General features: G+C 39.3%; 1 protein-coding gene across 5 annotated transcripts in view; it reads left to right on the top strand.

Annotated features, from left to right (window-relative positions):
* The window catches only part of SMARCAD1 (SWI/SNF-related, matrix-associated actin-dependent regulator of chromatin, subfamily a, containing DEAD/H box 1), a 76,301-nt gene that overhangs the window by 27,280 nt on the left and 21,707 nt on the right, over positions 1-27,314 (top strand). For 2 of the 5 annotated variants that reach the window (XM_026660477.1, XM_026660478.1), the window contains exons 6-9: positions 3,944-4,035; positions 10,423-10,512; positions 11,407-11,491; positions 14,365-14,762. In XM_026660477.1, coding sequence (XP_026516262.1) covers positions 3,944-4,035; positions 10,423-10,512; positions 11,407-11,491; positions 14,365-14,762 — 665 coding nt within the window. Of the gene's footprint in view, positions 1-3,943; positions 4,036-4,105; positions 7,697-9,505; positions 10,319-10,422; positions 10,513-11,406; positions 11,492-14,364; positions 14,763-15,114; positions 15,400-27,314 lie in introns of those variants that run through there. The other 3 variants (XM_026660480.2, XM_029913671.1, XM_024197608.2) reach the window with 3 other exon arrangements.

The raw sequence follows: 27,314 nt of genomic DNA, 5'->3' as shown, positions 1-27,314 counted from the left end.
GTCTTTAGGCCCTGGAGGTTTTTTTTTTTTTTTTTTTTTTTTTTTTTAAATGATGCCTTATGGGCATTTGAGATGCCTAGTAATGTGATGGAAAATCTCAATGTGTGGAATGGTACAGAACAGCAAACACGTTTGGTTTTCTTGGTGTCCTCCGTATAAATCCAGAGTCAAACCTTTTTCCCCAGGATTAAATCATACTCATTTTATTGGTGGTTGGTTACTGCTTATGCAAAAACCTGAAGAGTGTGAGATCAAGATCAAATAATACAATAATGTCAAGATCAAATAATACAAGAGATGAAATAACAGGTTTTGGTAATGCAGTCTCCATCTAGCTGCAGGAACTATACCCATGTCCTTAATGAATTGGAGGCAGAGCCATCCCTAGGGGTGTGCGGGGCCTGGGGCAGAAGTGATGTCACTGCCCGGACCTACTGTGCCGGGGATGGGTAGGGGACGCTGGGGGAGGTGGTGCCTCCCCTCCCCCTCCCCTCCTCCCCAACAGCAAGGCGTGGCCCTGCACATGCTTTTCCCCAGATCCTGCTTCGGCAGCGCAGCTGGGCTCCAGAGGGCTGGGGCTACGCCGCCCGCCTTCCCGGGGTTGAGGAGGCTGCAGCAGCGCCCCCGTGCTCTCTCCATCCCGGTGTGCTCTCCCTTGGGTGGAAGGGGCAGGCTGGGGGTAGCCTCCCCTAGCCAGCCATTTGCCTGTTGCGCCAGCCAATTGTGCCACCGCACGGGGGCCCCCGAAGCATGGGGAACCGGAGCTATCGCCCTGATTCTCCATTCCCTGGGGACAGTTCTGAGTGGAGGTGTGAGAGTGAGAAGTTACCTGTAATAAGATCACTTTCGGTTTAATTGTCTGGAGATTGCTTTAAATCAGAGGGGGGCAAACTACGGCCCATGGGCCACATCCGGCCCGCAGGACCCTTCCCTCTGGCCCCCGAGCTCTTGCCAGGGAGCAGGGTCAGGACAGGCTTGCGGAGGAGCCAGCCCAACTCCCTGGCAGTGCGGTGAGCGGGGAGGAGGCCAGCCCCGGCCTATCCCCTTCTGCTTCCCTCCCTCACTGCCTCCCTCGCAGTCACAGTTCACCCAGCGCCTGGGCAGTGTGGCTGCAGCTCCGGCCGGGCGGCATGACTATAGCGCCTCCACCAGACCTGGTGCTCCAGGGTGGCGTGGTCCGGGGGCAGGGAGCAGGGGGAGTTCCGGGGGAGGCGAGGAGCAGGGGGGGTTGCAGCGGGGCGGTCAAGGGGCCTGGGCCCTGCTGACGGAGGCAGAGCAAGCGAGGGCCCCCCTCCACCCCCAGCATGCTTGACCCCTGTCCCCAGCAGCCAAGCCCAGACAGGGAGCGAGCCCTGCCCGACTGCCAGGGAGAGCAGCCAAACGAGCAGGGGAAACACACAGGGAAAGGACTAAGACCCCTTTCCCCCACCCCACAGGTAATGTGAGGCACGTTGAGCAGGGAGGGTTGGATAGGATGTAGGAGTCTTGGGGGGCAGTCAGGGGGGTTGGCTGGGGGTGGGGTTCTGGGGGGCTGGATAGGGGGCAGGGGCTAGGCCACGCCTCGGTGCTTGGGGAGGCATAGCCGCCCCCAGCCTTCCCTTACCCGGCCCTCCATACAATTTCTGTACCCAATGTGGCCCTAGGGCCAAAAGATTTGCCTACCCCTGCTTTAAATGATCAAGATGTCTTTCATGATAAAGATTTCATGTTGGTGTTTTGTGACATTGAGCTGTTGCTGTGCTAGTGTCCCTATGCCCTAAGAGAAACTAGTTTTTTCATCTCTCCCATGCACTGTGCTTGCTTACATTAGGAAGTAATTTATGTACAATGGTCTTCTATGCATCTTGAGACTTTGGTCTATTGATAATATAGCTATGACAGATGCTTAGTACTATCAAATGGTTTTAATACTTTCTGTGTTACGTTGTGTGTGTTTGAGTCCACAGCGAGTTTATACTTTCTGAGCTCAAAAAGCATTTGAAATTACCATTACAGGTATGATATGTTGAGGATGAGAATTGTGATGCTAGTAATTGAAAGATAAAACTTAGAGATCTGCTGGAGATGGAATGCTTATCTAGACCTGTTTCAAGAAATAAGGGAAGTCCCACCTGGAAGAAAATTAATCCTAAATTAAGTGGGTTTTATTATTATTACCAAATTTATTTTAAGTTAAAACTAATTTTATAAAAGTCAGTATCGCATTTTTAAAATGTTTATACCAAAATATTTGCTATGAGCTCATGCCAAGTTTGATTTCTAGTATATGGGCTTTACCTTTTAGCCATACTTTTTCATACAAAAATGCAATTTCATGTCCTTGCCTACAAGCCCACAGAAACTGGTGTTCTAGGAAGTAAAATTCTGACAAAAATGACATCTGTTGCTCTCATTTAAAAGATTTAGGCAGGAGTAAGCATGCCTGAATGCAGTGGCATAAATCATCTGACTTTGGGCCTGTTTTTAGAAGAGGAGGCATCACTGAACACCTGCTTTCCTGCCTCAACACATAATGTTTTTTTCTTTTTGTGAAAGTTTACAGCTGATTGGGTGAGAGGAAGAATAGGCAAAATTCTTAATTACCTTTTGTTATTCAGATTCTCTCTGGCTAATGACAGAACTCATGTTTATAGCCAGAAATTGAGTCCTAGCCAGTTTCTTCATTTAAACAATTTGTAAGAAGTATGAACAGTTTTAATTGTTTAATATTAAAATGAAAGATTAAAATATTTAATGCATAAGTTCTCAAATTTTATGTAAAAGGTATAGTTATATTATTTGAGTGCTCTGTTCAACCCTGAAAGACAGAGTGGAAACAAAGTATGAAATTAAATCAGTGGCTTATAGAATTCAATTCACTTTTCTTTTTAGTATGTTACTAAGTGGTGGTAATATTGGTGGTTATTGACTGAACTCCATGGAGATTTGAGTGCTTGTGCACATCTGTGTATCACTGTAGGTCTTTGTGTGACCAGATCAGTCGTCACTAGTACTTGTCAGGGCAGCACATGTGCCCCAGTGCATCCCCATGCATGCAGCCAAGGGTGTAGAGGACTGAGCTGCTCCAACCCACTTTCAGTTCCTCTTACCCCTCTGCCCCCTCTCCACTGCGAATTGGAGCTCCAGCTTATGGTTCCTTTTAAGCGTTTAACACTAAATTTTTGTGTTAGCTAGCTCTTAGTTAGGTTTAGTGTAAATAACAATAGTTTTTCTTTGTCCCTTTTGTTTGTTCTTCTTCTGAAGCCCAGAGGTGTTGATTCAGCACAGAATCCCTGGGCTTCAAACATTGCCCTTCCTGTGAGACTGTTATGCAGGGTGTGTGGTTAACTGGTCAGTTTATAACTCTGAGGTTCTATTGTATTGCACTAATTTGATATTGAGTTTTTTATAACATTCCTCTTTACAAAACCTAAATTTGGAGTCCTAAATAAGTTGTGTGTCATTTTTAGGTTCCTTAAATATCACAAAAAAGACACATAGCTGAATACATGTTTATGTTCACAATTTGCATATTCCCTTTAAACCATCTGTTACAATGGAATCTTTTTTCTTTTTTACATATTGTTAAATTTTTTGCAGTATTTGATTCCACCCTCTTAACATTAACAGAGATGAAAAGTATAGTTCAAAAGGAATAGGTTTTTAAATTTAAATTTCTATTAGAATAGAATGTTTCATTGCTTCTGCTCCCAGATGCTTAAAATTCTGTTGTAAAAATCATATTGATTCTATATTGCATAAAAATAATTGGTTCCTATGCTGTTTTGTATTAAAAGGATGGGTGTGTTTACACAAATTCTCACATTTGTTAATATCTGGTATTTCTCAAAGTTCACATAATTGGTAGCTTCTGTAATGTTGATTTGAACGATTCTGCTGTTTCAGGATGAATTTCTAATTGATGTAATTTTCAATTCTGCTTTTTTCTTTTATATTTTTAAAGCTGCATCCCGAAAAAGGAAGCTAAGCCAATCACCCACAAACAGTTCTGAAGATAGTGGTGACCAAATTTCAAAAAAGCAAAAAACGAACTCTGTAAGTGTTATCCTTTCTGTCTTACAGCCACAAAATAAATTCATCCCTGATGGCTTTGGGAACATCAGGAGCCTCCTGAATTAGAGCCTTATCTCAGGAAATCACACTTCTCATTATTGGAGTTAATAGCTCTGCTTCCCCCTCTCTGACAACACTCCTGACTTAATTTTTTCATTATTTCTTGATTTCCACCCCCCTTTTTTTTGTAAAGATGATATGCTTCAATATTCTATGTGTATTGAATATCTGAGTGCCAACTGCAGTATTGGCATGGGGAAAAAGGGAACAACAGTTAAGGACATGGTCCTGTGATGTGCTCAACACCATCAGTTCCCATAAAGCCAGTGGAAGCTGTTGGGTGTGCAGAGCCTGTCCGCATCAGAGTTTGATCCTAAGTTAAGCATCAAGAAATTGCTTAAGTTTTTCTGTATAATTTCTCTGAGGCAGGACAGTGATATATATATCTTGATGCTTATATATAAAATAAAATGGTAATTTAGTTGTTTTGGGGAAATGTTTACAAGGAACTTGGAACAGTAAACCAAATTTTAGGTAATTTTGATAACCTTAGCTAGTAAAGAGGAGCTGTATTCTGAAGATGATCCATTCAGTTTTGTATCTAATATATTTGATGTACATTTCTATAATCCCATCTTCAGGCCAAACCCTGGAAAAGCACACGACATCATGGCAAAAGGATGACATTAGACTATGGTATAGCAAGGATGGGAATTCTTTTGTTAAAAGTAGAGATGGGTGGAGAAAGGCAATTACATTTCAGAGGATTTTGTTACCGTAGATTCCGCTTAATATCAGTCTTGATTATTAGCAATTTCTGGTTAATGGCGACATATTGTCAGCGATTAAATCCCCACTTATCAACATCAATGTTAATGAGATTCAGCTACTAACAAGAGGCATGCTGCTTACTAACAACTCTTTAGAGGAGCGGTCCTACCTGTAATCAGATTCCTGGCTCTGAGCATGCACAGCTGAGCACTTATGTATATGCCATGTCTTCCAAATATATGGATGTATTTCTCACCAGTAAATTCGGTTCTGTAGGCCCTATGTGAGCCTGGCACTAAGCAAATGTGAGTAGCTGAGAAGTTTCGTCTCAAAGTTGGTTGTTTCGTTCATTCTGAAGAACCGCCGTAACATTTTTACAGGCGCATGGGAACAGCACAAAGAGGCTGCAAGCATCAAGACAATGGAAAGGAGACCGATGTTGGTGAAGCCCTGGGGCTCTGGTTTCAGCATAAGCTTGGCCAAGGTGCTCAACTCTCTGGGTTGATGCTGAAACAGAAAGCGAGTCAGCTGGCAGCAGAGCAGGGGAAGGAATTCAACCCTGTGGATCGCTGGTTCTGTTGCTGGAAAGCCCAGCACAGTGTCATTCAGCGTAGGGAACGCCGCAAGAAACAAGATGCTGATCTTCTGGTGGGTAACGAATGGAGGGTGGATGCCTTACCTAGCATTCTAGAGGAGTTCCAGCCTTGTGATATTTTCAGTGCTGATGAGACTAGTGCTGAAAGAGGCCTAGGTATGCTGAAAGAAGGGCTTGCCGGAAGGAAAAAAGCTACGGGCCTCATCACGGTGTTGTGTTGCGCAAACCTGGATGGGACAGAGAAACGGTCTCTTACGGTGATTGGAAAGAGCAAGTGCCCTCGTTATTTCCCTAAGGACCACTCAAAGCTGCCCATGATCTACAGAAGTTCAGCCAATGCCTGGATGACAAGTGTGCTGTTTGAAGAGTGGCTAAAGAACTGGAACAGGGGACTTCAGGACTGCAATGTCTGCCTGTTTATTGATAACTGACCAACTCATTCAATTGTAGAGCTGTCACACATTGTGTTAAAATTTTTGCCTCTGAACACAGCCTCTGTTATGCAGCCGATGGAGATCGGTCTCGTTAAAAACTTCAAAGGTCACTGCCATGCTCGTCTTAGTGGACGCATCATGGCCTCTCTCTATCCTGACCCCACATCTACTAGCAGTGGATGTTGCCAAAAAAATAACTGATGCACTTCATCTTGCTAAGGAGTCATGGGCTCCTGTTCTCCTCAAGACTGTTCAAAGCTGCTTCAGAAAGGGCAGGTTTGTATGAACAACAGAAAATGCTGGCTTGGGTGGACATTGATATGCTGGCTGACGTTTCAGTTCCTGACAGTCTTAACAGCTAAGGAATTTGAGGCCATTGTTGAGTTTGACAGTCATTTGGAGATGGAAGGTGAGTTCACTGATGCCAAACATTTGGAGATGGTAGAGGTGTCAAGTGCCTACAGGCTGAGGCACAAGTGGATAGTGGATGGGACGATGAACCTGCAGAGCCTTTGCTTATACAACAGCTATGGGCAGCGGACGTTTTCTGCAGAATATGCCAGAATCATGGCTTTGAGAGTGGTTACGAGGCTGCACGCAAAATTGAGAAGGATTTACAGTTGGAGGTGGCAAACTGTATAAAGAAGATAACAATGGACAAATGGTGTTCTTAAAACATTTTTTTTATATGAAATTTTGTGCTGCTTTACTCTCACACATATGAGGAGCACTAACTGTAAATACTGTGCAGTTCAGCCTATAGACATACTGTAAGTTTTCTTGGGTGCTTTTTAAATGCTTGTCATGATAGAATTGTGTGCCACTGTAGTCTTTGTGACCTATAGCAATCTAAGATTTCCTACATCTGCTCTATGCATTGTGGTACACTATACAATATATCCATTTCTGTATGTCACCTTTGGTTTTCTTCTTCAGGACATTGTATCAAACTGAAAGTTAATAAACAATTCATTGTACAATGTATCATTGTTCCACACTCATATTTCTATGTATCCCCCTGAAAATAGTGCCTTCTGCTTATTGGCAACTTCTGGAAAACAGCAACTTTTCTCTTGGAACTCAGAGGTTGCTAATAAGTGGAATCTACTGAATTTTGAAATCTGATTTAGTTCTGATTTGGGGGAAAAAAACCATTTTTCTTTCCAAAAGGGAATGGAGCCAGACTGTCCTGGAACCATGGACTCTGGGAGCCCAAGCGGCCAGGGAGCTAGCAAGCCTGGGAGATGGGACTCCGGGGTTCCAGGCTGCTGGTTCCCTACTAGCCTGCCAGATGGGCTGCTGGGGAGCCATGAGCCTGGAAGGTCCAGGCTGCTGAGGACCTGGGCTGGTGAGCTGGCAGGAGATAGGGCAGGCTTCCAAAGGAAACCTGGTAGCCAGGTTTTGAAACCTGCTGGGTGGGCAGTGTTCTGTTAGAATCTTGAAATTAAATAATCTCTTTGAAACGTTTTGATTTCAACAAATCAAATTCCACCACAAAAATGTTGTCTGAATTTTTCTAACCAGTTTCACAAAAAGCCTTCATAAAATGTGTGTTCAACCTAAATGAACAGAAGTGAGAGAATTACAAATTAAGGGCTACCACTTCACCTTGGTTTGCTAATTAGGGACTAGAAACTAGACGCAGTACCTGGACTTGCTAAGTGTTCATTTTAAATGTTACTGTAGTTATTAACCTGGGACCCATGTGCTCCATAGGCAGAGTGCTAGCAGGTGAGCTGACAACTACTGTTGGGCAATTCAGTAGCTTCTAGCATCATGCAGCTAAACATCTGAGAGGGCTTCATGAACATTAATTAAGCCTCATAACAACTCTGACACATAGGTAAGTAGTAGTATAACCATTTTACAGATGAGAGAGAGAAGTAAGGTGATTTGCCTGTATGTCTGGTGATTCGTCAGTATGTGCATACCACTGCTAATATTGCTAGGCAGCTGCATTGTGAGCTTGATCGTGACCTTCACCTCAGGTGAACAGGGAGTTGGTCTGTCACGAGCTCTGTCCCTGGCCTCTGCTGAGAAGGGATTGCAAGTTGGCCTGACTGCTGTGGTGATTTTTAAAGAAGCTTCCTTACTGTGCTTATGTGATCTAACAATATGGTTAAGCACGTGATTCCCAGAGCTGGCTGGAAAATACTGCTGGCCTTCATCCACTTGGTCACTTAGCTTCACGTGAGCCAACAATGAGATCTGGATAGTAGAGAGGTCTGGTTATTCTTTTTGTAGGCGCTACCGCACCCCATATTGGGACTCCTTGTGTGGTGTCCCCCGCTTGCTGATGTAAAAGTAACCTAATGTTGTCCTACATCCTTCCCTGAGTTGAGCCCTTTTTGACCTTGACACTGAAGTCATCAAGACTTGCTGTTGGTATGGATGTTGAAATGATCCGGAACCATAATTCCTTGAGTTTTTGTTCAGTACCTCATGGTGTCACCAATGGCCTAGGACTTTTGCTGGCTTCACTCCTGCTGTTTGACATGCTCTGGATCTTATCTTTGGGCTGGACTGGGAGATACAAGGTGTGAAGATCAGATCACAAGTTCATCTAGACCAAGGAATAAATGGTCAGTTTTCAGAATGGAGAGCGATAAATAGTGGTGTCCCCCCAGGGGTCTGTACTGAGATCAGTGCTGTTCAACATACTCATAAATGATCTGGAAAAAGAGGTACACGGTGAGGTGGCAAAACTTGCAGATGATACAAAACTACTTAAGATAGTTAAGTTCCAGGCAGACAGCGAAGAGCTACAAAAGGGTCTCACAAAACTGGGTACAGAATGGCAGATGAAATTCAATGTTGATAAATGCAAAGTAATGCACCTTGGAAAACATAATCCCCATTTTACATATTAAAAGATGGGGTCTAAATTAGTCAGTGCCACTCAATAAAGAGATCTTGGAGTCATTGTGGATAGTTCTCTGAAAACATCCACTCAATGTGTAGTGGCAGTTAAAAAAGCGAACAGAATTTTGGGAATCCTTAGGAAAGGGATAGATCAAGACAGAAAATATCACATTGCCTCTATATAAATCCATGCTATGCCCGCATCTTGAATACTGTGTGCAGATGTGGTCGCCCCATCTCAAAAAAAAGATATATTGGAATTGGAAAAGATACAGAAAACGGCAACAAAAATCATTAGGGGTCTGGAACGGCTTCCATATGAGGAGAGATTAAGAAGACGGAGATTTTCAGCTTGGAAAAGAGACAACTAAGGGGGATATGATAAAGGTTTATAAAATCATGACTGGTGTGGAAAAATTGACTAAGGAAGTGTTATTTACTCCTTCACATAACACAAGAACTAGGGGGGGTCACCCAATGAACGTAATAGGCAGCAGGTTTAAAACAAACTAAAGGAAGTATTTTTTCACACAATGCACAGTCAGTCTGTGGAACTCTTTGCCAGAGGATATTGTGAAGGCCAAAACTATAACAGGGTTCAAAAAAGAACTAGATCAGTTCATGGAGGATAGGTCCTTCAATGGTTATTAGCCAGGATAGGGAGGGATGGTGTCCTGAGCCTCTGTTTGCCAGAAACTGGTAATGGGCGACGGGGGATGAATCACTTGATGGTTACCTGTTCTGTTCATTCCCTCTGGGGCATCGGGCATTGACCACTATCAGAAGACAGGATACTGGGCTGGATGGACCATTGGTCTGACCCAGTATGGTCGTTCTTACGTTGATTTCTTATATTGTTATATGGTGAGTCCATAACAGAACTGAGAGTAGAATTTGGAAATCCTGGCTCCAATTTATGAGCTTTAACTGCTAGGCCACATTCCCTGTTTCTTACAAACCAGTAGGAACTGTAGTTCTCCTAGACTCTCTCTGTGTTGGAAATCTTTTGTCAGGAAATCTTTTATCAGGGTTTGGTATAATTTTATTGTGCCTTAATACGATATTCAGTTTCCTAGGATTTTACATTTGCCAAAATTCTGACACAAAGTTGAACTTCATAATGGCTTTAAAGGGCCATTTTTGAGTAATTGACTGTTTCAGTTCTTTAACCATGTCTGCCTTCCCTTTCCTTCTCCACAAGAAGAGTTGTCAAGACTGAATTATATTCTCCAAAATTTCATGTTTAATAAAATAAAAAAAAAATCAACTTGATTGAGCACTATTTGTTAAAGAATCACATATATCATATAAAACCACTCTGTTTTTTTTTAGAGCAACTTAAATGATTATACGTTGGCCAAGATCCGTTTACTATAATTTGGTAAAGAACCGAAAGTTTTTGATTGTCTCTTATTTCTTATTGAATTCAAACTTTTTCCTCTTTCAGTACTCTAAGAATTTTCTGTACCATTCTTGGAGGGTTTTGTCTTACTTTGAACACAGTTATAAATGAAGAAAACAGTATTAGTCACTTATTTCTATCTGCACAGCTCAGATATTTCTGCAAATTGTTTTTATCATTTAAAGGGTGACTATTTAAAAGGTAAGCAAAGTTAGGCATGTTATTTCATTTTTGTTTGAGTAGTAGTATTACGAAGCATTAAGTGAAATGATCTCTAAAATTGCTACATCTTTTCTGAACCATAGCTAGAAGGGGAAGAATCTCAAAAAGAATGGGAAAAGCAAGAAGCTCTTGTAATGAAACTGCAAAATAAATTTCCCAGTTTGGATAAAGAGGTAAGCTAGTATGTGTCTTTTGGGGGCAAACCTACTGTTTATGTAAAAATGTAATAAGCACAGGACCAGATTTTAGCTCCCATTCCAGCTGCTTAACCACTTACCTGGCCAACGGGAATTTCTAGATGTCATGGAGCCAGCCAAGTGACCCCAGCACAAGCAGTGTTTCTACGGAAAAGGGTTCATGGCAGGAACACCTTTCTGCTGCTGCTATTGGCATGGTCTCTTGAGACTATAGGCAATTGGACATAAATTAGAATATGTAAACCCTGTTGGCCCATCCTCTGGTCCTGCACTAAGCATGGGTTGTCCAGACGAGAGAGTCTGACCCACAGTATGAATATATGTGAAAATTATTTAGGCATACTACATTATTTTATCATTAAAATATTCATGTTGTTTTTAGAATTCAACTTTTTTCTTTAAACTGGAGTAGGCTTATCTGTATAGGCCATTACGTGGGATACCTGCTTTTTAGAGGAAGAATTATTAGAAACTGTGATGGTGGTTGTATAAAGAGCTTTTAGTGGTTTTATATTTTAAATGTGGAAGGCCAAGTATACTACCTATACTAGGAAGGTGGTAAGTTGATGATGTGCAATATTCTGAAGTTTGTGTACAGTGTTTCCTTGCATTTTCATCTAGAATACTGTTAACTTTAATTAGAAGACCAGTTGCATCGTAGAGAGATAATGGAAGTTAGGAACAGTTTTTTAAAAAATCAGGTACTTAGTTACAATATATTTAGTATGCATCGTGCATCCTGTGCATAAGCGTAGGGATTAATCAAAGGTTTTATCAGATACTTGTTTGAGAAGTGCTGCTCTTGTTCCTAATTGTTAAAGAATATACTTTTTGCATAATGGTGCGATAATGAAAATCCTGTTTTAATAGGAACTGAAAGATGTACTTCAAGAACATAACTGGGTGTTTCATGAAGCACTGGAGTCTTTAAAAGTATTTGCAGAAGACCAACAGGGTAAATAAAGACAGATTTACAGTCCATTTTATTCAGTAATAAAATAACAGATGTTAGCAGTGTAAATCTCCTTAATGTCTAAATAAGACAATCCTGACTGATTAAGATAATATCTTAAAAGTTGCAGTGATGTGCAAAAACAGTTTTTAAGGGGGGAGAAAGGAAAAGAATATAAAAGAAACTGGTTTTTAATGTTGAAAAAGAAAGTATATATGTTGAATTTGCATCCTATTTTTATGGAGTTGCATGCCTTTTCATATGGAAGTTAAGACAAGTGTATTTGTTTGTCAAGTGCAAATTTACACTTATGAGCATAACTCCCTATTCCAGGGGTTCTCAAACTGGGGGTCGGGACCCCTCAGGGGGTTGCACCTTATTACATGGGAGGTCGTGAGCTGTCAGTCTCCACTCCAAACCCCGCTTTGCCTCCAACATTTATAATGGTGTTAAATAGATAAAGTGTTTTTAATTTATAAGGGGGGAGGAGGGGGTCGCACTCAGAGGCTTGCTATGTGAAAGGGGTCACCAGTACAAAAGTTTGAGAACCACTGCCTTGTTTGTTTGTTTGTGTGTGTGTGTGTGTGTGTGTGTATGTATATGTGTATATATATATATATGTATATATATGTGTATATATATATATATGTATATATATGTGTATGTATATATATATATATATATATATAAAATATTTTGTGATAAAACATCAAACATGATTCTCTTTGAATTGAGTAGTTCACAAAGTACTAATCTCAAGGCAATAAAAGTGACTCAGTAAATCAGTCTATCCTATTTAAGAAGTCTGTTAGCATAGAAGTAATATTTAGACTGTATTTAGGGTGAAATAATGCACACCATATTCTTAAAAGTCCAGTGAAATACCAATACATGAAATTTGGTAGAAATAAGCATAATACCACTGACAAATATGCAGACTACTACAAAGGAAATACCCCATATTTAATATAAGCAGATACTGCACCTTAATTCTTTAATATTGCAGTAATGCCAGGAAGCACCAATCAAACTCAGGAGCCGCAGTGTGCTTGCTACTATACAAAAGTAGAGAGTATTTCTGATCTGAAGAATTTACAAAATGAAATATCATTTCCGTTGTGTTTCCATTAGGATATGTATGTCACAAGTACATAAACAAATGTATCTTTTAAATCAAGTCATTGGTGATGTGATTAAAATCTCCAAACTGAGTTTCCTTAATCCGATCATCTAAAAGGCAAGGCCCAGCTGCAGCAACAAGACTTCATACATGCAAAAGGCTATTTTACCAGGGTCTTTTATTACTCTAGTTCTCATAGAATAATAGGACTGGAAGGGACCTCCAGAGGTCATCTAGTCCAGTCCTCTGCACTCTTGGCAGGACTAAGTATTATCTAGACCATTCCTGACAGGTGTTTGTCTAACCTGCACTTAAAAATCTCCAGTGATGGAGATTCCAAAACCTCCCTAGGCAATTTCTATAATTTTCTTTGTTTAAGAACGTTTGTTTTCATAGACTTGTTGGCAGAAAATGTTGGTAAAATATGAGGAAAAAATACAGAATCAAAATTATAGATTAGAAGCATATCATGTTTACTGTGCACAGATGTGCACTTGGTTCCAGGAAGAGTGGTGAGAATTTATTCCCAGGATTACAGAGGCTGTATCTTTGCGTGTATCACCACAACAAAATTTTTTTTAAGATAGCGTATGATGGGCTGTTGGGTCGCTGTAGGCTGATAGGTGGATACATGTGCTGTATATCTTATGAAAACAACTTATAATAGGTTTGTGCATGAATGTAATAATAAATTGTACTTAAGTGTGCTGCTCGAAGACTCATTGGGATAGGATAGTGCTTTTTACGTGATCTTCATCTCCATGGAAGAAATATCAGTGTTGAAAGGCAGCTGCACATTGCCTTTCCTTTTTAGGAAAAAGGGTTGCTTAGGATTTATGAACCTAAAGCAGGGTTAGACAGGAGAATAGACATTACAATATTAATAGTATTAAAGTATATTTTTAAATTGAGAGGTCAAAAAGATACACCTTGACACTTTTTTTTCTAAAAAGGACTGATAATTTATTTTAAGAAAAAAATGAGTTAATTATTTTAAAACATGATTAGGGTTATAAAAAATCAGAAGTTCATAACTGAACCAAAAACATTTTGTTTATTTTAAAAACTCTAGTTTCTCAAGTTACTTGAACAGGTGCATGCTTTTGGTGTCCCGCCCGTAATGCTGCTGTGCGATGCAGTAAAGTGAGACTAGGTTTATGCTTTTTTTTGTGGTGAAAACGTGCTAAATCAGGCTTGTTTGCTTAATCTATCAGCAAAATTATTTTGGGGGGGGGAGGAAACTATTCCATTAAAATCAAACTTCTATGTCAGATTCCTTAGAGTATCAAAGGTTGCTTTATACATATTACAATTTTGACCATTTTTGCCTTAATGCAGTTAATTAAACCATTGTGTGACTGGCAGTGTAGCTTAAGTCCTACTAATATAGATTCTCTGAATTTATATTTATGATAGTTAACAAGTTGAAATTACTTGGCTTTTAATTAGAATTGTATATATAAAGTGTTCTAATCTTATGGTTTAAGTCTTTTCATTGTGATTCCAATTACTTGATAATTTTGTATTTGCTGTGGTAGTTACACCTTTGTAAATATACAGGGAAAGGTTCCAAACGCAGCTTGAATAAAGGTTTACAATTAGTAAACTGAAATTTGTTCCACGCTATATATAAAGCAGAGGAGAGTGTTGGCGTTTACATAAGCCTTTATTTTGAAAAGCAGCAGTTCTTATGAAGATTTTTGCTCTTGAACAATGCATCTTATTTGTCATTTACTTTTTTACATTACATACACAGATGTGCAATATCCTTCCAAAAGTGAAGTTTCTAGTTGGAACGAAGTCTCCACAAATAGCAAAAAGCACTATAATAATGACACTAAAGTGAAGGTGAAACAGAAATCTTCTGCAAAAGCTCAGAATGGCTTTAGGAAAAAAGATAAAGGCAAAAAAGGTGTTTGGAGGACTAAAAGAGAAACAGAAGATTCAGAATACGAGTCAGCTTCAGAAGGTGGTAGCTCCCTTGATGAGGACTACAGCAGTGGTGATGAAGTGATGGAGGATGGTTACAAAACTAAAATAGTTAGCTTCCTGCAAGATGCTTCACTAGGTGAACTCACTTTGATTCCTCAGTGTTCTCAGAAAAAGGCTCAGAAGATAACGGAGCACCGGCCCTTTAATAGTTGGGAAGCTCTGGTAAGTCTGCATTCTTTTTTTAATATTCCTAGTATGTTTATAGTCAAGGTATCTTCAGTCTAGGGAGGCATAGATAGGTGGCCTTATCCTGAATAGGGTAAAACACTATATTCATTTTAAGCCAATAGCATTTCAAATAGTGTCATATGACCTAATTTTGAATGAATTAAGGGGTGATTTTCCTGAAAAACCCAAGCTGATTGGCTGGCAATACTGTCACTCATTCTTTAGCATAGAAACTTGGTTCATTTCACTGCAGAAGAAGAAATTAGAGCTTTCATTTAGGAAGGAGTTGTTTGCTAGCCTGTTCTGATCTGTTTTAGCTGAAAAACCATGCAGAAGGCAAGAATGTAGCAGAACTTTTACTGCAGCTACTTTGAGCAGCAGCAACTTCCAAGGTAGCTCCATGATTGAAGATGCCAGCATGGATATTTTAAGCTTCACCATAGGAGAAGCAAATGTTTTGTTCTATTTTTCTTTTAATATTGCAACTCAGTCACTAGCATGGTTTTGCTGGCTAAGCAGTGCGGCCATTTTAAGGATTGTAGCATTCAGCTGTATTTTTAATCAAAAAGGTAGAAAGCATCAGGAAACCTAAAAGACATACTATCACTAAATGGGAAAACATCAGGCACTGGTAAGTACGCGATGTACTGTCACTTACTGAATTTTATTTATTTTCAAATGTATTCCATAATGTATCTGTTTGTTTAGAGTTTTGTGTGTTTCAACAAAGTGAAAGACCTCAAACCTGATCTGTGCAGCATTGTGATAGGAAATTTGAAGCACTCAGGCAGGAAATGTTGTGGATTTCAAAAGTTTTTCTTAAGCTACTGTGTGATGGCACCGGCTTTTGGAGCAAATAAGTTTATAGGCCCTTTTAAAAATAATGGATATAGGTTTTTTCATCAGTATGTGTTTTTAAAAAAAAAATCTATTGTATGCATGTTTTTAATGTTTTTTTTTTTTTTTAAAAAAAGCTATCTTTATACTTAAAGAAAGAGGAAGACATTGTAATACAATGTAACCTTGCAGTACTTTGTGTGCAAATATTTCACACCATAAAAGTATGAGATCTGGATCAGATTTTTCAGAAAATTACATTAATAATCGCATGTGTCATAAAGTATTCAAAAAATATAGAAGTACAGCTTCACAAATATGCTGCAAAAGAAATCCGTTTTGCCTGAAGCCTTTGGCTTCTTAAAGAACATCTGTCATAAGTCTGTTCCTTCCCAAACTTGTTGGGCTTTGCCTGAGCTGATTCTTTGGGAAAGTATTTGCTAAAGGGCTACCTTCTCCCTCTCTATTTGCTAAAATATTTTAACAGAATCAAGTTGTATGGGCTTGTTTGATTGAATTCAAAATATTTCTTTCATATAGATTGTCTTTGTCAGCACTCACATGTTTGTATAGTCGCTGTAACCACATGCCCAAAATGTAACTAAGATACAGCATACTAGTTTTTAGCAGATGTTTAATAGGGATATAGTTTTAATTGTTTTTTAAAAGATCCAGTATTCAGCAACCCAATACTTTCCCTACTAACTAATACATTGGAATAATATAACAATTTGGATATTTTTTTAATAAAAATTTAAAGCTAAGCCAAATCTTTTCAAGATTTTTTTTTTCTCCAACTTTTTCACATGTAAAATACATGGTAGTCTATTAGAAATTATCCTTGCTTGTATAGTATTAGAAAAAAACTTGTAATCAAAAGATGATTAGGTTAAGGGCTAGCAGTGTATTACAGTAGATATTCAGCAACTGTAGTAAAAGCTTCATAAATGCATAGTACAGGAAGGCTTACATTTCAGTTACCAAGAGTACTGCTGTATTAGAGATAGGTGGAAAAGTTAATTTTCTGAGAATTGAATTGAAGGGCTTATTCTATGAAAAATCAAGTCTCCACTCTAAAGAATGCTTTTTTCTGTTCTGAAAAATCAGCATCTTAATTGCATTGTACTGGACAAAAATCTTTAAATGCAGTTTGTCAAGGAATTGCAGATTGTTGTAACTATTAGGAATATTTTGAAGTTATTTAAATTGAATCTTAATGGCTGAGGCAGAATATATAGCTATTTCTCCTGATGAACAGTAGAAAGTGCAAGTATATAATAGTGGAAAATGTGCTGGAATAAAAAATTCTCATTCATTAAAGGGGAGGTGGTTAAATATGTAAAGGAAAGTATAGGCAGTTGAATGGTAAATATGGTAAAGTTAAATATGTAAAAAGAATATGGAGTAGAACTGTAGAGAAGTGGCATTAATTTTCAATCTTGCAACAATATTGAATATACAGTTTGTTTTTAATTGTTTTATTCAAACTTATGTTAGTGTATGCTTCAGTTTAAGGCAGGATGAAAGAAATGTGCATAAAACTTACTGTAATATTTTTTGCCAGTAATTCAGAAAGTTACAGCACTTTCTCTCCAAAATAAAGAGATTTTTTTTTAATATTGTCTTCCTGTTACTCTGGTAAATTAGTGGCTTTCAATGTAAGGACAATGTGTATTTCTCTTAACAATGTCCTCTATATTAGTATGGCCATTTCAAAATGCAGCTGATTGAAATTTGGTTCAAGACCAAATGTTTTTAAATAATCTATGCAGTATCAAAATCTGTTCTGTATTTTGCTCGTTTTAAAAAAATACTTTTTGTCATTCTGCTCAGTTTTTTTCTAAATATCATTAACTATAATAGTCATCAATACAGATTGTGCTTTCGTAGTCTTATGCTTTCAAAATCATAACTGATAAAGTTGGTAGATGACACAAATTATGGAGTGGTAGGTAATGAAGATGGCAGGTCACTAATTGAGAGCAATCTGGATAGCGTGGTAAACTGGGCACAAGCAAACTGTTTTGGTACAGATAAATGTCCATGTATCCATCTAGGAACAAAGAACGTAGGCCATACTTACAGAATGGGGGACTCTATTCTGGGAAGCAGTGACCAAAAAAGATTTGGGGGTCATGGTAGCTCATCAACCGAACCTGAGCTCCTGTTGTGATACTGTGGCCAAAAGAGTTAATGCAATCCTGTGATGTGTAAACGGGGGAATTTTGAGTAGCAGCAGAGAGGTTATTTCACCTCTATCTTTGTCACTTGTGTGACCAGGGCTAGAATACTGTCCAGTTCTGGTGCTCACAGTTCAAGAAAGATATTGAGAAATCGGAGAAGGTTCAGTGAAGAGCCACGAGAATGATTAAAGGATTAGAAAACATGACTTAGAGTGACAGACTCCAAGAGCTCAATCTATTGAGCTTCACAAAGAGAAGGTTAAGGGGTGGCTTGATAGTCTGTAAGTACCTACATGAGGCATAAATATTTAATAATGGGCTCTTCAGTCTAGCAGAGAAAGGTATAACGTGATCCAATGACTGGAAGTTGGAGCTAGATAGAATCAGACTGGAAATAAGGTTTAAATATTTAACTGACAGTAATTAACCATTGGAACAATTTACCAAGGTTTGTGTTGGATTCTTCATCACTGACCCTTTTTAGATCAAGATTGGATGTTATTCTAAAAAGATCAGATCTAGGAATTATTTTGGGGAAGTTCTATGAAAATTAATAACATTTTCTCAGATCATTCAAACTGCCAGTAAAATAAAGGTACTTGTGCACAACCCAGTAGAGTAGGATCTCAGTGGAGGCAATGAGTGAGATTCTGTGCTGTGTTTCTGATAGACACAACGCAGAATTTGCAGACCAAGGGTTGAGGTGGTTGGGGCTAAGGTGGCTTTAAGTATCCTTTGCACCCCATCTGAGCCTGCACTGTTCTGTTGGCTGGAATAGCCCACATCATAACTGAGACAGCCCCGGAGACCTGTCTAAATTATGGTAGTATCCTGAGGCTGCCATATGAGTCACTGGGCTGTGTGCTTTGGGTCCTGCCTTGGCATGCCCTTTCCAGCCCTGCCTCTGACATATCCTCTGTGCTAGGTAGGGTTGACAACCCTCCAGGATTGGCCTGGAGTCTCTAGGAATTAAAGATTAATCTTTAATTAAAGATTATGTCATGTGATGAAATCTGCTGGAATACATCCAACCAAAACTGGCAACCCTAGTGCTAGGGTTTGAAAGCGGGCCTTGGAAGGCCATCTTATGGTCTTCTTTGGTATCTGTGCAGTAGGAATTTCTCTGCAACTAGAACTGAGGCTTTTAGGTATCCTTAACACTGCTGTTGCCCTTTTACCAGGCATAAAGGGGCCAGAGTAGGGGTGACGATGTCATCCTATGGGTTTAGTCCATTTTGAACAAACTGTTCTGACATTTTTAGAATTAAGGACAATTTTAATTTGAAAGCCCATCACCACCATCCATGCACTCATTTTCAGAGTGACTGTGGTAATTAGAAGAGGTGCTGAGTAGAACTTTTGTATGTGAACCCTATTGCATATATTGGCAAAGAAAGATCTCAAGCTGCACATAATATTTTGTGTTCTCATTTGGGTCCTATTGGAGTAAATGCTACTAAGGCCTTTAATTTTGGAGGGAGTAAGGTCTTCTGAAACTTTCCACTGTTAACTGTTGTTCAAGCAAATGAGCTGGTCAGAGCATTCAGTTATTTGAATAGAAACTAGTGTATTTGGGAACTTCAGTTGCATAACAAGAATTTTCATTAAAAAGAACTCAAAATATTGTGGGTTCCAGAACTTTCCCTTAAAAACTCTAGTTAATACATATGCCATATCTGTCATAACTTCCTGCAGTCAGCCCTGTGCAAAAGTTAAAATATAAGTAGTCTTAATTTTTATACCCTAAAATAATGGAAACTTGTGTAACCCCCAAAACATTCTCTCTTCACCCAAGCAACCACTTGTTCTTATTGTTTTCATCTTTGTCCTGCCCAGTCTACACCTAAAAGCTCTTAATATTTTTATCCTTTATTCTTAATTTAACATAGGTCCCAATCCCACAACTACTGAGTTTTTAGTGTTTACTATCATGAATATTTCCACTAAAAGTTATGTGACTACTGATGGTAGTGAGCACTAACCTTAGGGCCAGATCCTGCAGATATGTACTACTATCTGGACAGGACTCTGCAGTGTCATTGCACATCTACGGCACTTAAATTCGAATTTTTATTACTAGTACAGATGAATTGGAAACTGTTACCATTATCTTCAACAGGAATTTGTAGTAAGATTTATTTCTGATGGAAATAGTTGTCTGGGCTGGAATCACTCTAGGTTGCCCAGCATTTCTCATTAAGATCTGTGTTCAGTTGCTTATGACTTTGCCGAACTTTAAGTGTTTGGGCTGAAATTTTCATGCTGCAGGTTTGTCTGAGACTGAAGTGTTTTGGAAAATTCCAAGAAGGAGGCTAAAGAAAAATGCATTGTTTTGCCCGTATTAAAAAATTCCGACAACCTGTTATTTGAAAAGCTCTACTGAGCCTATTGTTTGAAGCAGGGATTTGAAATTTTGCAGGGGGTCTCAGGGATGTGCCTTTTGCGATCTCTGTGAAAACCTGTCCAAAGTTGGCCAAATTATAGCAAGGGTCCTATAAAAGCTTCTGAGTTGTATCCATTGTTTATGGGACTAATAAGTCCGTAGCCTAAACAATGTGGCTTTTAGGGCCTAACTTTAAAAAATGCGTGCATTATGGCCTACTTAACTGTGCACGCTTCTAAAAACTGAAGTCCTAAGTCTCTAATGATCCTATATAAATACAAAGCTAAGCACCTGAACTTCTCTGACACCAGTAATATTTTTTTTTCCTGTAGATAATTCAGAATGGCAGATAAAGTATATCTTGTTGTAACTTGGAGACAAATGCTGATACGAAATAAAATGCGTGGTTTTATAACAGATGGCTTCAATTTCAGTGCATTTATTTATAGATTACAGGATTTATATTCATGCCAACCAGAGCTTTAGGCATTAGGGCAAATGTTGCAATTTTTAATCTTATTAAAAATCACGTTCTTCGTGGCTGTTTTTAATAAAAGATGTTTTTCAGAAAACTTATTTGCAGGTATCTACATGCATATCCCACTATTGCTTAAATTAGAGGGATTTGGTAAGATTTTTCACTTTTTTGTTTAAACAAAAACCCAAACACGCAAACTGCCAGTGAAGGATATCCTTTTATTGGAACACTCACTGAATTAAATTGAGATCTAATTGTTGAATTGACATTAGCAAACAAGGTTTGTGTTGATTTCATATAAGTTCTTTACAGATAAACTCTGCAGTTATGGGGAGTGGGGAAGGGATTGAGCTACTTACAAGTTCAGATATTTTGTTGTATGATCACTAGGTATCTTGTATAAGGAAGGAAAAGTTATAGAGGATGTTTGGATACTACTGGTTTTAAGTAAGAGTAACATACCAAATTTTACCAGAGCACCCCGTTATCTATAATTCTGTGAAGAACATGTTGAAAAGGTAATATAGTAGTAGTGATACTAAAGACTTGCACATGTAAGTGTTCTTAGGTGTTCTAAATTTAACATGATTTAAGTTAAAAATACTTATTTCCCTCTTTAAACTGAAATATATTTTGCATTTAATGTTTTCTGCCTGATGATGCATTGATAACAAACATGGCCCCCAATCCTGTAATGATAGGTGTTGATTGACCTCTGACCTAAAGCAAATCCCACTGATTTCTGTGGGGCTTCATGTAGATATAAAGGTCCACCTCCAGTGTTTTCATGAAGAATCGGGGTTGTGGCTCTATTAAGCCTATCAATATCCCTTTGAGGCAGATAAGCCTTGCTAGTTTTAGAGCTAAGGAAACTGAGGCACAAAGTAAGTATTGTGCTCAGTCACACATAGTGCAAGTGGCAGAACTTAATAGAATCCGCCTCTCCTTATTGCCAGTCATTACTGCAAGCCTATCTTTGCATATGAATCTGGGTAGCAACACATGTCAAGATTTCTTGTCAACAACCATTTCTTCCGGTGGTGGGAAGTGAAAAATATTATTTAAAACCATACGAATATTGATTCTGTTTGTATTGCATCAGAGTGAAAAGATATCAAGTGTTGAGGAAATACAAACAAATGAAGGTGATGTGTCGATTTTAAGCAGGCATGTAACAGAAGAAATGAGGCTTACATGTTGCAATAAATAGTGGCTGACTGCCCACAAAATTATTCCCAGGTGAACAGTTTTGTGCGTTGTTTAAAAGTAGAAATACAGTGTGAAATAATAAGAGGGTTGCTTTTGGCTGTAATTGGTTACTCGGTTCCATTTCATTAACTTCAAGTTCAGAATAAGGCAATAAAAATTAGACATTGATTATCTGTGATGTATAGATAAGCTAGAACATGGATTCTGAACTTGGTGGTTGCAAACAGGTCTGGGGGATTCTGACAACCCTCCCTTTACTTTAATGGCTAGATGGCAAAGAGATCCTAAAGCATTTTTGGTTTTTAACATGTTGAGAACCTCTTGGCTAGGAAATACTATTCTTGCTGGGCTTCTATTTGTCTAAACTAGAGCACGCTTCATGCTCCCAGACCTAGATTATATCTTGAATGTATGGTAAACTCCAGAAAGGTGACAAAGGAAATGGACTGAGGTGAAGGAGAGCCTATTGTATGGTTTTTAGAATACAGTTCTGGAATTCTGGTTTGTGTTCTTCCAACTCACTTGATGTGACACTTGGAAAGTTAACCTCTGTGCCACAGTTCACACCTCTGTAAAATGGAGTATTACTAACTTTGCAAAATACTTTGAGAGCCTCTGCTGAAAGATGCTAGAAATGTGCAGTGGTGGTGATAGTAATGAAATTAAATGAGGTTGCCTAGCACTGTGAAGTTTGATACATGATGTGGAATAATAGATGGAAAAACTGTTCTAGTAGCAGTAATTGGAGAATGTGAAAGCCACTCTGAAGAAGGTACGTTATGAAATGTCTTCAGTATAGTGCAGTGTAACCTTGATGAAAGTGTTCAGACAAGGACTAGAAAATTGAGCTTTGTGGTGTAAAGGATGCTGATGAGAAGACTCACTTGGAGGATGAAGTTATCACAGCAGAAAGTGAGATTAGGTAAGCACATGCATGACTGAGGATTTCTAAAGCTGAAATGTGAAGGAAAGTCAAAGTTGAGATAAAACAACCAACGTTTTGCAGATGCTTTGGGAAGGTCAGTTATTTGGCAACTGCAGAAACTTGACATAGCCTGTGAAGGGAACTATCTCAATTTATCTACTTCAGTACTTGACTAACATATCCTAGTTAGGACACTATGTTAGGGTGGCTACTAAGGCTGCCTTCTTATGCTAGGCCCTGTTGTGATGCTCCCTGTGGATACCTAGGGTTGTGAGGTACCCTGCTACTTCCTCCCCTTAGCATCAGGGAGCTTTGTCCATCCGTGCCAGGTGACTCCGGACACCCTTAGTCACAGGCAACACAAGCACTTCCCTCTGCAACCTGATACATTCCAGCCCCAGCTTCTCTGACTGTCCCCTTGGAGTGTGGAGACCTTATCCACTGGACACTCACAGAATTACCAGACCTGCTATTCCCAAAGGAGCGGTACACCACAGCCTACTGGTTACACCCTAGGTTCTAGCTCCGCTTAACACACAGCACTCAGATTTGTTTGTTTAGTAAACATATTTTTGTTTTCATTATAAAGAATAGATATTTAAATTATAGCAAATAGGATTAATGGAGACAAAGGTTACATATAACATCAAATCATAACACATTCTAGCACTTAAGCTTAGCTAACAAGATGCACTCTAGTCCAATGATGTACTGCTTCCCCCAAGGTCCTTCTCACAGCGTTTTCCAACTAGGATGCCTGAGACCCTCTTTTCATGAGATCAAGCCCATTGGCAACTTGTTTCCCCAGATGAGGGATACCATGGCATCTTTCTGCACCCTTAGATGTATCCAACCAGTCCTTAGTTCTTCAGCTATGAAACAGGGATACCTCCCCCCCCCCCCCTTTTTTTCCTCTTCCTTTTAATTTTTCTTCCAAAGTCCCTGCGATATCTTCATTGGCATTTGATGTAGAATGCTAATAGACTTCTGTCGTTACAGTGGTCAGCTACGGAGATAAGTGTCTCCCACTGCCTGTCTGGAGGAGTAGGTCTCAAGGATGCTACCTCTGGGTGACCTGTGTTTAACACACATCTCCTTACATATTACCCACCCATAAATTTCACAAAGATTGTGACCACCAGTGAAACACATGCTTTCAGTGGAAACCTTACACGGCCCTTTTTGGTGACCTAGAATGTAAAAAGCAGACTCAGAGGATCCCTGTAATTCTTATGCGCCCCTGTGCTGTCTGCCAGGTGACATCAAGAGATTATTGGGTCACAACTGTACAAATACCCAATAAGTTATGGTCTCTGACCCAAAGAGCTTGTGGATATCTAAAATAATCAGGAACAGAGAAGGGAGTGTGAGGAAAGAGTAATAGGAACATGAATTTATATAGACCAGAGCATACAGTTAAATTGGATGGTTTTATAAAAGGTGATGGAAACATTTAATGTGTTTTTCTTAAAAGTCTTCAAGACATTCCCTGCGTCTTTGATTTGATTCTTTAGCAACTTCTAAACATTTTCCAAAATACAGTGTCCCTTTAGAAACTTACTATGCAGAACAGCATGTGTTCTTGCAAATGAGGTCCAACAAGAGCTTTTATATAGTAAAATAACTATTTTTGTGCCTATTTTACTTCAGTTTATGGATTCATTTTATTTGTAGTACTGTATCCCAACACCTAGCTTTGCTACACTCCACTTGTGACTTTCCTGAAACTGTGCTACCGTTATCTTCCAGATAGTAAGTCCTCCACAGCACAGATTGTACATGTGATTGTACAATTCCCAGTACAGTAGGGTCACAATCCTGGTTGGGACCTTCATGCACTACCATTACACTCCTGTTTATTAGTAACAATTGAAATAAGTTTTCGGAGAGCAGCATATAGTCCTGTTGCTAGTTCAACATGTCTACATGATTCCTAAATCTCCTATAAAAACAGCACACCTAGCAACATGTGCTCCTGACCTCCTCCCACACCTCTGCGTATGAGTTCCACCTAGATTTGTTCACCCATTTATATGAGAGTCAATGGAAAGGATGATTTCCAGCCAAGACTGTGGAGTTGAGGCTAAGGATTTATCTATACAGAAAGTTGTCCCTTTCTCATTCTCTCACACACAATGCTTGCAGAACATGAGTCTGTATAGCCTAAAACCACATTTTGGGTTTAAGAAAAAAAATTAACTTCCAACCCTGAGCCACTTCTCTGTTAAGAGAGGCTGGTGGGATCATAGAGTCATAGAATATTAGGGTTGGAAGAGACCTCAGGAGGTCATCTAGTCCAACCCCCTGCTCAAAGGAGGACCAACACCAACTAAATCATCCCAAGCAAGGCTTTGTCAAGCCGGGTCTTAAACACCTCTAAGGATGGAGATTCCACCACGTCCCTAGGTAACCCATTCCAGTGCTTCACCACCCTCCTAGTGAAATACTGTTTCCTAATATCTAACCTAGACTTCCCCACTGCAACTTGAGACCATTGCTTCTTGTTATGTCAAGATGGTGCTCTGATGTTGGAAGCAGCTTTCACAGCAGCACCCAGAACACTGACAGCCATAGTCCTTGCTGATTATTATTATTTTTCTGTGTGAAGGGGCACTCTTCTCTTTGCTGCTCCCTAAGGCTTCAGCTTGGGAGGTGCAGGATAGTACAGAGAAATGGGCCACTCCTCCCCTGTAAACCACATGTATTCTTTGAACTGGAGGGAGATGAATGCTGGCAGCCGGAGATCAGTGGTTAAGAACTAGGGAGCCTGTTGAGAGCTGTGTCATCACTGCAGGGTAAGGAGGCTGCCCCTGGCAGCTGGTCAGGAGATATTCATGGGAAAACCCTTCCCCCATGTAGCTCTTTAAAAGAAATTGTTGGCTGCCTAGAGCAGTTCCAATGTCATGGTGGCATCCAGTGACGTGGTGGCACCCAATTACTTATTACTCTCATCGGCATGGTTAGACTCCGTGGAGTCCCTCCACCCAATTCCTCTGTTTGCTCCCCACAAAAACAACAACAAAAAAATTGGCTTCCTAAAGGAGTAGGAATAGATCTTTTAGGAGAAGTCATAGGCTGGGACTTGGGATCTAAGTACTGGTGCTGTTCAAATGTATGCTGCCCCACAAGTGGTCAGAGTAGTGGCCAGACCCATGACTCAAGTGAGGAAATGGTTGGAGAAAAGTGAAAATTAGTCTAATTTTGTTCGTCTCAAATCCATTTAGTATCTAAAACTAAAAATGTTACATTTGGAGACTGTGAACTCCCTGCTAAATTGTCATGTTATGAATATAATTTTTTTTATAAATTCTGCCTGTGCAAACCTTGGTATATTATCCCTAGTTTTATAGCATTTTCTGTTGATAGTGATGCTTATAATTTTTACTTGCTCAGCTTAAGGTGTGAGTATATTAAGTAATCCTCGTTTGTTACAATATCTAGCATTAAAATCTGAAAGGAAGAACAAATAGAATGGTGAACAAAAATGTCCTTAAATTCTGCCAACTTTCATTATATTTTCATATTTTTGTATATTTCTGTTGGATAGATTACATAGCCATAAGGGATCGTTGTGATCGTCTTATCTCCTGCTGTATAACACAGACAACAGAACTTCCCCAAAGTAATTCCTAGAGCACATTGTTTAGAAAAACATCCAATCTTGATTTAAAAATCACCAGTGTACTGCCAGCCTGGGTAAATAGCTCCAATGTTAAAAATTTGTGTCTTATTTCCAGTCTGATTTGTCCAGTTTCAACCTCCAGCCTTTGAATCATATTGTACCTTCCTCTTCTAGATTTGAAGAGCCCATTATTAACTATTTGTTCCCTATGTAGGTAGTAATAGACTGTAATCAACATTCTCTTTGTTAAGCTAAATAGATTGAGGTCTTTGATTCTATCACTAAGGCATGTTTTCTAATCCTTTAATCATTCTTGTGGCGTTTCTCTGAACACTTTCCAATTGATCAACGTCCTTCTTGAACTGTGGACATGAGAAGTGGATGCAGCATTTTAGCAGTGGTCACATCCGTGCCAAATACAGAGGTAAAATAACCTCTCCACTCCTCCTCAAGGTTCCCGTTTGTACACCCCAAGAACTCATGTTCAGCTGATTATCCACCATGATCCCCAAATCTTTTTCAGAATTACTGCTTCCCAGGATAGTCTCTCTCATTCTGTAAGTATGGCCTACGTTCTTTGTTCCTAGATGAATACTTGTGCATTTAGCCATATTAAAACACACATTGTTTGCTTGTGCCCAGTTTACCAAGCGATCCAAATCACTCTGCATCAGTGACCTGTCTTCTTCATGATTTACCACTCTCTCTCAATTTCTGCAAACTTTATTAGTGATTTTGTTTTCGTCCAGGTCATTTGATAAAAATGTTAGTGTAGGGCCGAGAACTTGTTCCTGTGGGACCTCACGGTAAACACACTTGTTTCATGATGATTCCCTGATTACAAATATTTTTAGAAACCTACCATTTGGGCAGTTTTTAATCCATTTAATGTCTGCCGTGTTTATTTTA

The sequence above is a fragment of the Terrapene carolina genome, unplaced genomic scaffold (genome assembly GCF_002925995.2).
Source record: "Terrapene carolina triunguis isolate 2854851 unplaced genomic scaffold, T_m_triunguis-2.0 Scaffold789, whole genome shotgun sequence".
Taxonomy (NCBI): domain Eukaryota; kingdom Metazoa; phylum Chordata; order Testudines; family Emydidae; genus Terrapene; species Terrapene triunguis.
This window is presented reverse-complemented; position numbering and strand designations above follow the sequence as displayed.